The sequence below is a fragment of the Macrotis lagotis genome, chromosome X (assembly GCF_037893015.1).
Source record: "Macrotis lagotis isolate mMagLag1 chromosome X, bilby.v1.9.chrom.fasta, whole genome shotgun sequence".
Lineage (NCBI taxonomy): Eukaryota > Metazoa > Chordata > Mammalia > Peramelemorphia > Peramelidae > Macrotis > Macrotis lagotis.
In genome coordinates this window covers 194464194-194477527 of record NC_133666.1, presented here as the reverse complement: position 1 = coordinate 194477527, position 13334 = coordinate 194464194, and the positions used below count along the sequence as shown (strand labels likewise).

The following is a 13334-nucleotide window of genomic DNA, read 5'->3' as shown; positions in this document are numbered from 1 at the left end:
TTTTATATTTTAGATAGCATTTTTTTATTCCTAAACTGACAATATATCCTTTGGATATGACCAAATAAAGATGTGATAGTAAATAAATAACCATATTTATTCTCAACAGTATAAAAGCAAAAAAAATAAAAATTTTGATAAACTAAGAATTAAATTAATAAAACCAGAACAATTTACATAATAACATTGTAAAAACAAAACATTTTGAAAATTGATCTATGATCAGTAGAAAGACTGATTTCAGAGAAATGAAGGAGACAGACAGACAGACACAGAAAGACACAGACACAGAGAGACACAGGAAGACACAGAGAGACAGAGAGAGACAGACAGAGACTGGTGTGAGTAGCTAGAAAATGTGTCAATTGTGTGTTTAGCCAGTGAGGGAATTCATTTAGCTTTATTGCGCATATTTCTAAGAATAAATTTGCTTCACTTTCCCTTTTTCCCCCCAGAGGCAGTAGGTGAGAGATATAAAACTCATAAAAGAGATTTAAAAATGCAAAAAAAAATTAGAGGTGAGGGTGGTGCTACAGATATAGACTGTAGCAAGTCTGAAGTATTGGCTTAATTGTTTTATTTTGCTCTAAGAGAACTTTCAGGGGCTTTTTATAATAATATAATATAATATAATATAATATAATATAATATAATATAATATAATATAATATAATAATATAATATAATATCACAAATGTCAATACACTTTACTGTTATAAAACAATACATTAAAAAAGAAATATAATCTTACTCTGCCATACAATAGCATATAAGTAGTCAAGGTTTTACAGTTCTTTCCTTTCAAGAGAGTTCACAGGTCAGATTCAGTGCCTTTTCTTAGAGGGCATTGAGGGAAATAGTTGGGAATACTTTCATATAAGTTAACTTGATTGATGCTAATGTCAAAACAGTTTTTCAAATAAACAACTGTTTTGATTTTTTACCATTCCTTTCTTTATCTTTGTCAAGAAAACCCCATGGATGTTGCTCATGGTGATCACAAAGAATCAGTCATGACTGAAAGAAATAATTCAGGTATTGTATGCTTATATTATAATTTGCTTCCTTCAATAAGAATGACAGAATTTTACTCCAAGGGCAGAATAGTATTACCATAATCAAATAAGAAAAATTTTAGTTGGAAGAATAGGAAATGTAATAAGCCAGCAATTATAGCAGATAAAGTTTATTGTAATAGTTTGCCTTAAATAATTAATGAAAACAATTTTACTTTCAGCTAAGTCAATTTTATTGAGATACAACGCAAAGTAAATATTCTTTGGCTGGTTTGCTCACTATAATGTCAAAAATTGAAATTATATATGTATACATATAACTTGTATGACAATATTCATAAACTCAAAAAGGTCAAGGAAGGAATGGTAAAAACTAAAAACAGTTATTTATTTGAAAAATTGTTCTGATATCAGCATCACTCAAGTTAACTTATATCTGACTAAAAGGAATAAGTTTTGTCATAAAAACTTTCTGGAGTATGTTCATTTTCATTTATGTTAAAGATAAATAAAGAAATTCTTCCTAAATGAATTCTTAATAAATACTAATCATTTCCAATTTGATAAATTTTAAGTTCATAAGTTTTAAGTACATTCCAAAGTTTCTGTGCAAAAGTACATGCTTTAATGCCTAAACTTGATTTCATATTTTTCCATGATTACTTTTGAATCATAAAAACAGATTATTCATAATATATAAATACAATTAAAAGTCATGACAGTTATACAGATTCTATAATACTGCAATTATAATCCCAAGTAAAATGATATTTCAGCTTTATAAATATTAGTTATCTTTTTAAAGGAAAGACTGAATATCAATTTCTCTTAACATAATCCAATATAAGAAGTTAAACATTTTTGTTTTATTATAAATTTATTAGTGACCTTCATTGCCTAAATTTCACAGCTTGCATAATTTTGAAGTCACCACTAAAGTTTACTTAAAATATAATGGTTCAACTGAAAAAATATTTTCAATTTAATTACAATAGAATATAGTAAGATACTTCCCTTTCTGAAGATACAGATTAGAAACCTTTCATGCCCTCCTGCCCTAGGTGACTCTTGTACATGCCCTCCTGGAAACCTGGTGTAGGGATTGAGGAATGGGGGGGAGCATGCATCCAACTGCTGATGATTTAAATCTAGCTCTCCTGATATTTTGTAAATAACACAACAGCATAAAGACCCTTGGTTGAAAATCCCTTGCTATCAGGATATGACCAATTCATCTGTTTTTCTAAATGATTATGTCATTGATTATATATATAACTGATTATATCACTTATAAGGTTTCTCCTGTGAAATTCTTTATTTGCAAATTTTTGTGGACACTCATGCCCAGTATTTACTTCTCCACTGCTTTCTGGTGTGACATGATGGCAAATTATGTTTTTAAGTTTAACGTTATCAACCCATTTTGTTTCTTAGTTTAGTTGTACATTAGCTCCCAATACCTTCACCTACCCCCCCCCTTATACTTTATTTTTTACTTTAAAACTGGGAAGAAGAGGATTATTTGAATCTCTTTTTGATTTGAACTCAGTTTTGGCATCATTTTCAATGTTAACCTTTGAAATTTTAACATTCTTTCCTACTTCAGCCCCATTTCCTGAAAAGCAATGATGCATCCAGAATAACACAGAAATCAATGGAAAAGGTAATTGAAATCTATAATTCCATTCCCCCCCACACACACACCTTTGGTCATTTTCTTCTTAAACTGAAAAATTATTTTAGTGAAGTCTTTGTAGGTATTTGAGAGTTAGGGGAAAATGAGATAAAGTTGATTAACAGGTCATTAGAAGGTAGGAATTCAGAGATAGTTTCAGATATAACATTATGGTTTGGGAAGAATAAACTAAGATGGTTATTATAGCTCCAAGTCATTATTCTCAGGTACTTTCCTGTTTCGAAATGTACCATGGGACTGACATCACTATATCCCAGGGAAAAAACAAAAGAGAAAGAACAAATAATAATGAAGGTGATGTGAATGAGTTATCTAACCAGAAAGTAGTTGATGAATGGCTGTTCTTTTTAAAATATTTTATTTTTGTTCAAATTACATGCAAAATTTTTAACATTCATTTAAAAAAATGAATTCTAGAAGAGACATACATGATGGTAGTGTGAAGCTAGGAAGCTCCTAGAGCTTTTTCAAAACAATTTGAAACGAATTCTCTACACAGACTTTAAAGCTATAGATCTCACAAAACAAACAAGTTCTTGATTCAAGATATCATGGAGAAACTTCAGTAGAGATCTGCCTCTCCTGAATAAAAGGGAAATATAGTCCGATGAAGGCAGAAGAACTAGAAAGTCAGAGGGAGGCTCTTAGCCACAAAGCAGCTTAGGTTAAGAATCAGCAAGCCAGAGTTGCATCAGATAAGCAGTGAGGGTTACAATTTCCAGCTCAGAAGACAAAGTTTGAGCCCTGGGAATGCTGCTATAACAGATGGGTTACCTTAACATAAGGAACAAAACACTGCATAGACAATGCCTTAGCATGAAGGAGAGAACAAACCTCTATATAGGCAACATCATGGCTAGCAATAAACCAAGGACCAGATCCTAATCCCAACACAAAAAAACTTGGAGATATACTCCCTGAGTCCCAGGAAGAGAATTCAACAATCAAAATAATCAAAAAAAAAAAACCACAAACCATTAAAATCTATTATTCTTAGAAGGATGAGAAAAAAAAACATCTCAAAAGAGGAAAGCAGTGACAAAATGCCTACATGTGAAGCCTCAGAAAAGTTTATGAATTGATCTCTAATCCAAAAAGGCTTCTTGGAAGAGCTCAAAAAAGGATTTTAAAAATAAAGAACAGAAGAAGAAAAACATGGTGAAAAGGAATGAGAGTCAAGAAATCATCCCCTTTAAAAGCAAAAATAATCAACTGAAAAAAGAATTAATCCATCAAAAAGTAAAATTATTCAACTAGAAAAGAAAAAGTAAAATTAACCACCTGGAAAAAGAAACACAAAAGCTAACTGAAGAAAAGATAACCCCCCAAATGAGAATTGGACAAATGGAAACTAATGATTCTATGAGACACCAAGATTCCATCAAACAAAACCAAAAGGCTAAAAAAAAAAGAAAATGTAAATTACTTCTTAGAAAAAAAAATGATCAACCTGGAAAATAGTTCCAGAAGAGATAATTTACAAAATATTGATCTACCTGAAAACCTCTATCAACAAAAGAGCCTGGAAAATATCTTTCAGGAAATGATCATGAAAAACTGTCAAATATCTTAGAATTGGAAGACAAAATAGTGCTTGAAAGAACCACTGACTACCTCCAGAGATACCAGAATAAAAACTCCAAGAAATATTATAGCTGAATTTCAGAACCCTCAGCAAAAGAAAAAAAAATACCGCAAACAGCCAAAAAGAAAAAATTTAAATACCAAAGAACTACAGCCAGGATTACTTCAGGACTTATCACCTTCAACAATAAAGGATCAAAAAGTCTAGAATATGATATTTCAGAAGGCAGAGGACTTGGATTACAAAAAATTCAACATATTCCTTCAGGTGAAAAGATGGATTTTCTGTGTAGAGGACTCTCAAAATTATCTGTTTAAAAAACCAAAACTGAACAGAAAATTTGATCTTTAAATATAAGGCTCAAGAAATACATAAAAAGGTCAACATAAAGGGGATAAAATAGTAGTCAAGAACATGAAACCATATATATACCTACTAGGGAAGACAATACTTGTAAATCTCGAGTGTTGTATTTCTCTTAGGATAGTTAAAAGAAGCATACTTAGAGAAATGATATGGATATAGATTGATCATGAAAGTGATGATACTTTAGCTCATACTTTAGATCATAAGTGTTAAATATAATTAGAAGGAGTGTCCTTAGAGGGATTTTGTGAAATGATTTTGCTTTATATTATAAAAATTGTGAAAATTATATTTCTATAGATATAGATAATATAGAGGATACTTGAAAAGAGGATGTGGTATAAATTAATTAAAATTTTTTTAAAATGAGTTCCAAATTCTCTCCCTCCCTCTCTATCTCCTCCTTGAGCAGGTAATTTGATATGTTATACAGGTGCAGTCTTTCAAAACACGTTTCCATATTAGTCATGTGGTAAAAATACACACATGCACACACACACACATACACACACACACACACGAAGTTTTTTTTTTTATAGACTCTGGTGTGCATTCAGTCTCCATCAATTCTTCTCTAAAGGTGGATAGCATTTTTCACCATTAGTCTTTTGATTTTGCCTTAGATTACTGCACTGTTGAGAATACTAAGTCATTGACAGTTGATCAGCAAACAGTATTGCTATTATTGTGTAAAATATTTTCCTGCTTCTGTTCACTTCACTTTGTATCAATTCATCTAAGTCTTTCCAGGTTTTTCTGAAAGCATTGTATTCATCAGTTCTTTTGGCAAAATAGTATTCTATCACAATCATATACCACAATTTATTCAGTCAATCCCCAATTGATTTGCATTTTTCCAGTACAAAAAGAGGCATTATAAATATTTTTGTACATATAGGTTGTTTTACTTTTCATTTGACCTCTTTGGGATACAGACCTAGAAGTGGTGTTGCTGGATCAACAAGTATGCATAGATTTGTAGTTCTATGAGCACAGTTCCAAATTACTCTCCAGAATTGTCAGATCCATTCACAACTCCATTAGTGCCTTAGTATTTGAATTTTCCTTCATCTCCTCCAATATTTGTCATTTTCCTTATCTGTCATATTAACTAATCTGTTAGATGTGAGGTTGTTGTTTTAACTTGCATTTTTCTAATCAATAGTAATTTAGAGCACTTTTATAAATATAATTATAGGCAGTTTTGATTTTTTTACTTGAAAACTGCCTGTTGATATCCTTTGATATCAATTAGGGAATGATTTTTATTCTTAACATTTTGACTCAGTTCTCTACACATTTGACAAATGAGACCTTTGTTGGAGAAACATGATGCAAAATTTCTTCCTAGTTTTCTGCTAAGAATTACTATTTAATGAACTTTGCATTACAGACATTAGCAGTTAAGAAGCTTTTATTTTATTTTATTTTTGTCTTCCTTGGCAAGGTCAAAGAATAAGTCATTTAGATATGCCTTTGCTAGCAGTGAAAGTGGAGAGAAAAAAATCCCGGGGGGGAACCCCAAAACATTTAAGCTGAATACTATAGAAGATAATAGTTATATTATGTACATTACAGAAAGAAAAATGATACATTGATGAAAAAAATCATACATTGACAATAGAGAAATTGTCTTTTAAATTACAGAAGAAATTAACTGGAAAGAAGTTCAGATATAATTTTTATATACTCGGATAAAAATATACACAGTTTGGGTAATGAACAAAGACTTAATATTTTACATCAAAAGTGAATATTCCCTTATTAATGTCTTTTAGACTTGGTGGGCTGGAATCAAATCATATAAGGAACAGAAGAATTGCACTAAACATGAAAATTCATAATAGAGAGTATATAGGTAAAGATATAAGGATAAAAATAAATGATAACACTTTGGGCAGATACTATAAAACCTATGACCAAAATAGAGAACATCAATAAGATTTTCATAATATAGATCACAAAACTTATGAAGACATGATTAATTAATTGATTAAAAATCATTTATTATGTACTATGTGAGAGTCACTATGCTGAGGGTTTGAGATAAAGATATAAGCAATCAAGACCTACCAAATTTATAACTTCAAGCAGCTTACATTAGAATAGGGGAAGATACATAAATGAGAAGCAGGTTAAGGCATGTATACAGAGCTATGGTTGGGAAGTCATATTAAATAAAAGATTAGTTGAAAATTCTCCTATCAGAGCCGAGAGTCCCAGGGAGCAGAGTCCAGGATCAGGTAAAAAGAGAATGAGGAGAAAGTCTCAAGTGAAGGTTGCAGGGTTTGGGCATGGCTAAGAAGGATTCATACTTGTGACTAAAGTTACAACTTGTTGGAAATTCCATTTATTTTGTTGATAATTTATCTGTCAAAATATTTAGGAAGCAATACATCCCTTGTAATCTGGATTTAATTTCAACCAAGAACTAGAGGCTAAAGTTGAACCAGTGGATAATCATGTCCTAACATTTCCTAAGGGAGCAGTAAACATATATACATAGATGCCTTAAATATTTTCAACAATAAGCATTTTCCAAGAACTGTGCTAGGCTCTATGGATACAAAACCAAAAATGAAACTAACTTTTTTGAGATTACATTCCATCAAGGGAGACAACATATGTTTATATACACATACACATCTTCTCTATGTTTTGTGAGCTAAATTAGGAATACAACATTCTATCTTTTAGCCAAAGATTCTGTCTCTTTGTATGGGTGTATGTGTATGCTTGTATTTGAATGTGTATGTATGTATGAGGCAAAAAGACATTTCCTGATTGTGTGACCTTGAACAAGTCACTTAACTTCAGTTTACCTTAATTCACTGGAGGAGGAAATGACAAATGACTCCAGCACCTTTGCCAAGAAAAACTCATAGACAAAATGGTCCATAAAGTCATGAAGAGTCTTCTGGAGCAATCTTTGTCTTCAACACATCCTATCTCTTCTAACTCCATCATTTCATCACAGGATAATGCAGTTGTTGTTTCACAAACCAGCAATAGTACTGTAAGTCAAGCAGTTTCTAAAGATCAGATTCAGCAATCAACATATACTACTGATTCTTCATTTTTTCCATTGTGTTTAACTGATGAAAATATCAATGAAACAATTTCAATTGTGGATGATATTGCTGAGGATCAAAAAACTATTGAGTTAAACATGAAACTTTGACAAAAACTTGCATGCTTAGAGGTTAAACTTAAAGCATCTGAAGAAGAAAAACAGGGAATTAAAAAGGATTTAGAAACATTGATGGAAAAGCATAGAGTTCTAGAAAAAGACTTCTTAAAAGAAAAAGAAGATGAAGAAGTTTTTCTAAAGGATAAATATAAAATGCTTCAGGAAAAACATAAACACCAACTGGAAAATATGAGGAAAGCTGGGCATGAAACTTTGAGCATTATTACAGAAGAATATAAGGCATTACTACAGACTACAGTTAAGCAGCAAGAACAAGCTATTGAAAAACAGTATATCTATGCCATTGAAAAACAAGCTCGAAAATGTGAAGAGTTGCTTAATGCTCAGCATCAGAGACTTCCGGATATGCTTGATGCAGAGAAAGAACAACTTACAGAAAAACTAAAAGAAGCTTTGACTCAACAATCTCAAGATCAGAAGGAAATATTAGAAAAGTGTTTGGCAGAAGAAGTGCAAAGAAGTAGAGATGCATTAGCAACTGCAGCAAATATTGAAAAAGAGACAATGAAGGATACTATTTTCAAAGTAGTAGAAGAAGAAAGAAAAAGCTTGGAACAAGTTCATGCTAAAGAGAGAGAAATATGGAAAATTGAGCATGATAAACATCAAGAAAATGTATCCCTGGCAATCCAAGAAGCTTTAAAAGAACAAAGAAAAATAAGTCAGGAAACACTCAAGATAGCAATGGCAGAGGAACAGAAACGAAGTAAAAGGGCTGTGGAAGAAGCTGTGAGAAGAACAAGAAATGAACTGATGGAGTATGTAAAAGAACAGAAGAGAGTAAGTGAACAATGTGCTGTGAAAAATAGTCATGTCTGGAATTTTAGAGCTGTACTTCCATGCTATAATCAGTTTTTAAAATAGATTTTCATAATGAATTCAAACATTTGTTCATATATTTGAGAATGAGGATATTTAAACCATCTAGGTTAGAGACCTAGAAATCTTCTACTAGGATTATTTTTTTAACCATTTAAAACACATTTTATTCTTTGCAAAATAATTCATTAGACATTATCCCAATAGGAAATACAAAATTTCCAGTTTGGCATTTGAATATTGTGAGATTAGCAATTATTATAGAATAATTTTGATATTCAAATTTTAATAGTTGTCCAGAAATCCTACTAAATCAATATTTTATTTTACATACTATGTAATTAAAACACTAAATAATTATGAATCCATTATTTTAAATATTCTAAAATTTTTTTAAAAGGCCACTAAAAGGGTAATTGTCAGAATCATAGTTAATAAACATTTAGTAAGAGACTATAGTATATCAGACATTTATGCTTAGCACTAATTATAGAATGATTTAGGTACTCTACTCTTTAAAATTAATTTTTAGAAGTTCCAGAGAAATCACTTTTGTTAAACTTTTTCTATAGTCTCCTATTCTCTGAAAATATAGCATTTCTAAAATAGATTATAATAATTTCTCTTTTGATTTTGTTTTCATATCTCTTGTTTTGTGTTGTTCATATCAGATAGAATTCTTCAAAGATCTGTTTCATTTTCAGTTTTATAAAATAAATAAGGAAATTATTAAAATTTTGTACAGTCTGAAATTAAAAATATTGCTTAATTAGATGGGAACCATCATAATTGTACAGCAGACTTATGCATACCTAATAAATAAAATAGATTCAAACGATGGTAAATGATTCCATTAAGATCAACAAAATTATGACTGCTGTTCTTCATAATTGAACAAGACCATGACATCAAATGATGTAACATACACAATATACTAATTACAGGGAGGAGAACATCATGCAAAGGCATCCTCACTTTCTTTTCCAGAAAAATTATCATCCCATGGCCTGATTTAATAGGAAACAGAACTTCTGGTCATAGTCTGTATGCTGTGGGAATCTTTGGCTTTAAGGATAGGTACCTCCCATAACAGTGAGATACCATAATGCACCAGCAATGCTCCAGCAATGCTGGCAAAGTGCCAGAACATGATTTATGGCAACATATTGTCAACAACATGATGTATCCAATATTTTAAAATATCACTTGGAGCTATCATCCTATATCTCCTTCCTTTTTTCAGTTAAACTCCCTGAAGTAACTATTATTAAAAAAATAAATTTCTTTAGACATTTTATTAGTATTTTTCTTTTAAGAATAAAACAAGGGGGCTGGCTAGGTGGCGCAGTGGATATAGCACCGGCCCTGGAGTCAGGAGTGCCTGAGTTCAAATCCGACCTCAGACACTTAGTGATTGCCTAGCTGTGTGGCCTTGGGAAAGCCACGTAACCCCATTTGCCTTGCAAAAACCTAAAGAAAAATAAAAATAAAAAATAAAAAAAGAATAAAACAAGGAAGATAAAGATTAAGGAGATTTCACGTGTATTTTAATATATCTGGGAGAGCATATAACATTATAAAAAAGATGATACTTATGATAAAAAACAAAAAAGGAAGAAACAAATGTACTATTTTGACTTTTTCCTTCAGAGATTTTTGAAAGCCTGAAAAAGAAGATTGCAGGCTAGATTGTTAGGCCGATGCTAAGGCTAAGGTGCCGCAGTAATACTCATAGAAACTGGACTTAAGATTGATATAGGGAACTTTCAGATAAAAAAAAGCTTTATCAATGTAGGTTGGCACTTTCTTTGGAGATGACTAGAGCAATAATAGGTTAAATGACTTCACACATAGTAGATACTTAATAAATGTTTGTTGATTGACTAATTGACTTGCCCAGGGTTACACACACAGTATTAATTTGACATCACAGTCAGCTATGCATTATATGCATAGTGCATTACATGCCATAGTGCCTATAGTTGAAATACTCTAAATAATTAGTTAAAGAAATGGGAGGGTAGAAAAAAAGTTTTGCTCTGGAAGAGTTCTTCCCTGCTGCAAATGGAAATCTATTTTTAATACAATGAATAAGGAAGAAATATCCTATTTTGACTTCTGGAATACTATAAGAAGTTATGAATTGTTTTTTCTCTGTATTATTTTTATGAGTCTTATGATATCCTATTTAATGTGAATACCTTCCAATCCTAAACTACTCACAAAAATTAACCTGACACTGAAATAATTTTGGAAAGAAACACTATAAAATATATAAAATTTTAGAATATTTAAAATAATGGATTCATAATTATTTAGTGTTTTAATTACATAGTCTGTAAAATAAAATATTGATTTAGTAGGATTTTTGGACAACTATTAAAATTTGAATATCAAAATTATTCTATAATAATTGCTAATCTCACAATATTCAAATGCCAAACTGGAAATTTTGTATTTCCTATTGGGATAATGTCTAATGAATTATTTTGCAAAGAATAAAATGTGTTTTAAATGGTTAAAAAAAAAGAGTTAGGACAGATGAAGAAACCACTGCAAAAGTCCAGTATGAACTAAGGTAATCTTTGTAAACAATGAGAAAAGAATGGATGCTGGTGATTTTGTGTAGATACAAATAACAAGAGCTGACAAGTGAGAGACTGTGTGGAGGGAAAGTGAGGAGTAGAAAGTAACTCTGAATTTGTGAATTAGGGAAGTCAGATTCTTAATACTGGCTCTGGAGGAACAGAAGATGAGTCTCTTTCTGATATGATGCATTTGACATAATTTATTTTTTTTTGCTATTTGAAGGTTACTTCATTTTTTTAGAATGATTTTATTTGAGTTTTATAATTTTTCCCAATTCTTGCTTCCCTCCCCCGCAACCCCCACAGAAGGTATTCTGTTCATCTTTACATTGTTTCCATTGTATACATTGATCTCAGTTGAATGTGATGACAGAGAAATCATATCCTTAAGGAAGACAAATAAAGTATGAGATAGCACAATTACATAATAACATAATGGCTTTTTTAAAAATTTGAAAGTAATAGTCTTTGGTCTTTGTTCAAACTCCACAATTCTTTCTCTGGATACAGATGGTATTCTCCATTGCAGATATCCCAAAATTCTCCCTGGTTGTTCCACTGACAGAATGAACAAGTCCATCAAGGTTGATCATCACCCCCACGTTGCTGTTAGGGTGTACAATGTTTTTCTGGTTCTTCTCATCTCACTCAACATCAGTTCATGCAAATGCTTCCAGGCTTCCCTGAATTCTCATCCCTCCTAGTTTCTAATAGAACAATAGTGTTCCATGATATAAATGGCTTAACAAACTGTGATATATATAGATATATATATATATATATATATCAATATATATCACAGTTTGTTAAGCCATTCCCCAATTGAAGGACATTCACTTCATTTCCAATTCTTTGCCACCACAAACAGAGCTGCTATGAATACTTTTTGTGCAAGTGATATTTTCACCCTTTTTCATCATCATTTCTTCAGGGTATAGACCCAATAGTGGTATTGCTGGATCAAAGGGTATGCACATTTTTGTTGCCCTTTGGGCATAATTCCAAATTGCTCTCCAGAAAGATTGGATGAGTTCACAGCTCCACCAACAATGTATTAGTGTTCCAGATGTCCCGCATCCCTTTCAACACTGATTTTTGTCCTTTCTGGTCACATTGGCCAGTCTGAGAGATGTGAGGTGGTACCTCAGAGATGCTGTAATTTTCATTTCTCTAATAAGTAATCATTTGGAGCAATTTTTCATATTACTATGGATTGCTTTCATTTCCTCAGCTGTAAATTGCCTTTGTGTAATTCTTTGACCATTTGGCATTTGGCATAGCTATGGTATCTGAGGTTTGAGTCCTTGATATGTTGTTAGAGATACAAGTTTGCAGTTCAGAAGAGACTCTGGCAAGATAGAATCATCTGCATAGAGATAATAAAAAACTTACAGTAGTAGATGAGTTCACTAAGTGAACAACAGTGGTGAGAGAAAAGACAGTTGAGGACAGAGATTTGTCACATGCTAGTCTCTTTTGACCTCATCTCAGCTTCCTTTGAGTCTAAATCCATAGACCTATCATAGGCTATCCCTATGGTATTACCACTTTGGCATTTTAGTCATTCACAGATAATGAAGCTATTAAGCAAATGCAGCCAGAGGCACAAAATGTACCAAAGACAGATCCTACTGGTTCTTTTCTCAGAGAGAAGGAATATTAGGGAATCACAACAATTTACAAATTGTATTATTCTCATGGGGGCCCTCAACCACCATAGTAACTTCAATGTTTCTGGCTATAAAAGATCGCACCTTTACCCTTATACTTTATTATTCTATGCTCACAGTATAATAAAAAGGTTAATCCAAATATAAATATACCTGAAATGGCTATATTGACCAGTTTACTTAAAAACAAACTGCATGAAAATGAGAATGCCTAGCAAGAGATTCATAACAGCATAAATATCTATTAATCTTTTACCTTCTAAGTATTTGGAATGGAAGTCTAATACTAGAACTTTGCTTCCCATTTCCCCAGAACGGTAGGTCTTATAAAAGTGATGTGTCAGTAATTCTATGTTAGTCAAAGGAAATGGTTTTCTATTATT

At 31.6% G+C, this 13334-nt stretch overlaps 2 protein-coding genes across 10 annotated transcripts in view; one reads left to right on the top strand and one right to left on the bottom strand.

Annotated features, from left to right (window-relative positions):
* PAM (peptidylglycine alpha-amidating monooxygenase) overlaps positions 1-13334 on the bottom strand; it is a 478021-nt gene that overhangs the window by 287069 nt on the left and 177618 nt on the right. The gene's annotated exons all lie outside the window — the stretch shown is intronic.
* Positions 7579-13334, top strand: part of LOC141498932 (uncharacterized) — a 48456-nt gene continuing 42700 nt past the window's right edge. The window contains exon 1 of the mRNA XM_074201964.1: positions 7579-8654. Within this exon, the coding sequence (XP_074058065.1) occupies positions 7926-8654 (729 nt within the window). The 5' untranslated portion in view covers positions 7579-7925. The remainder of the gene's footprint in view (positions 8655-13334) is intronic.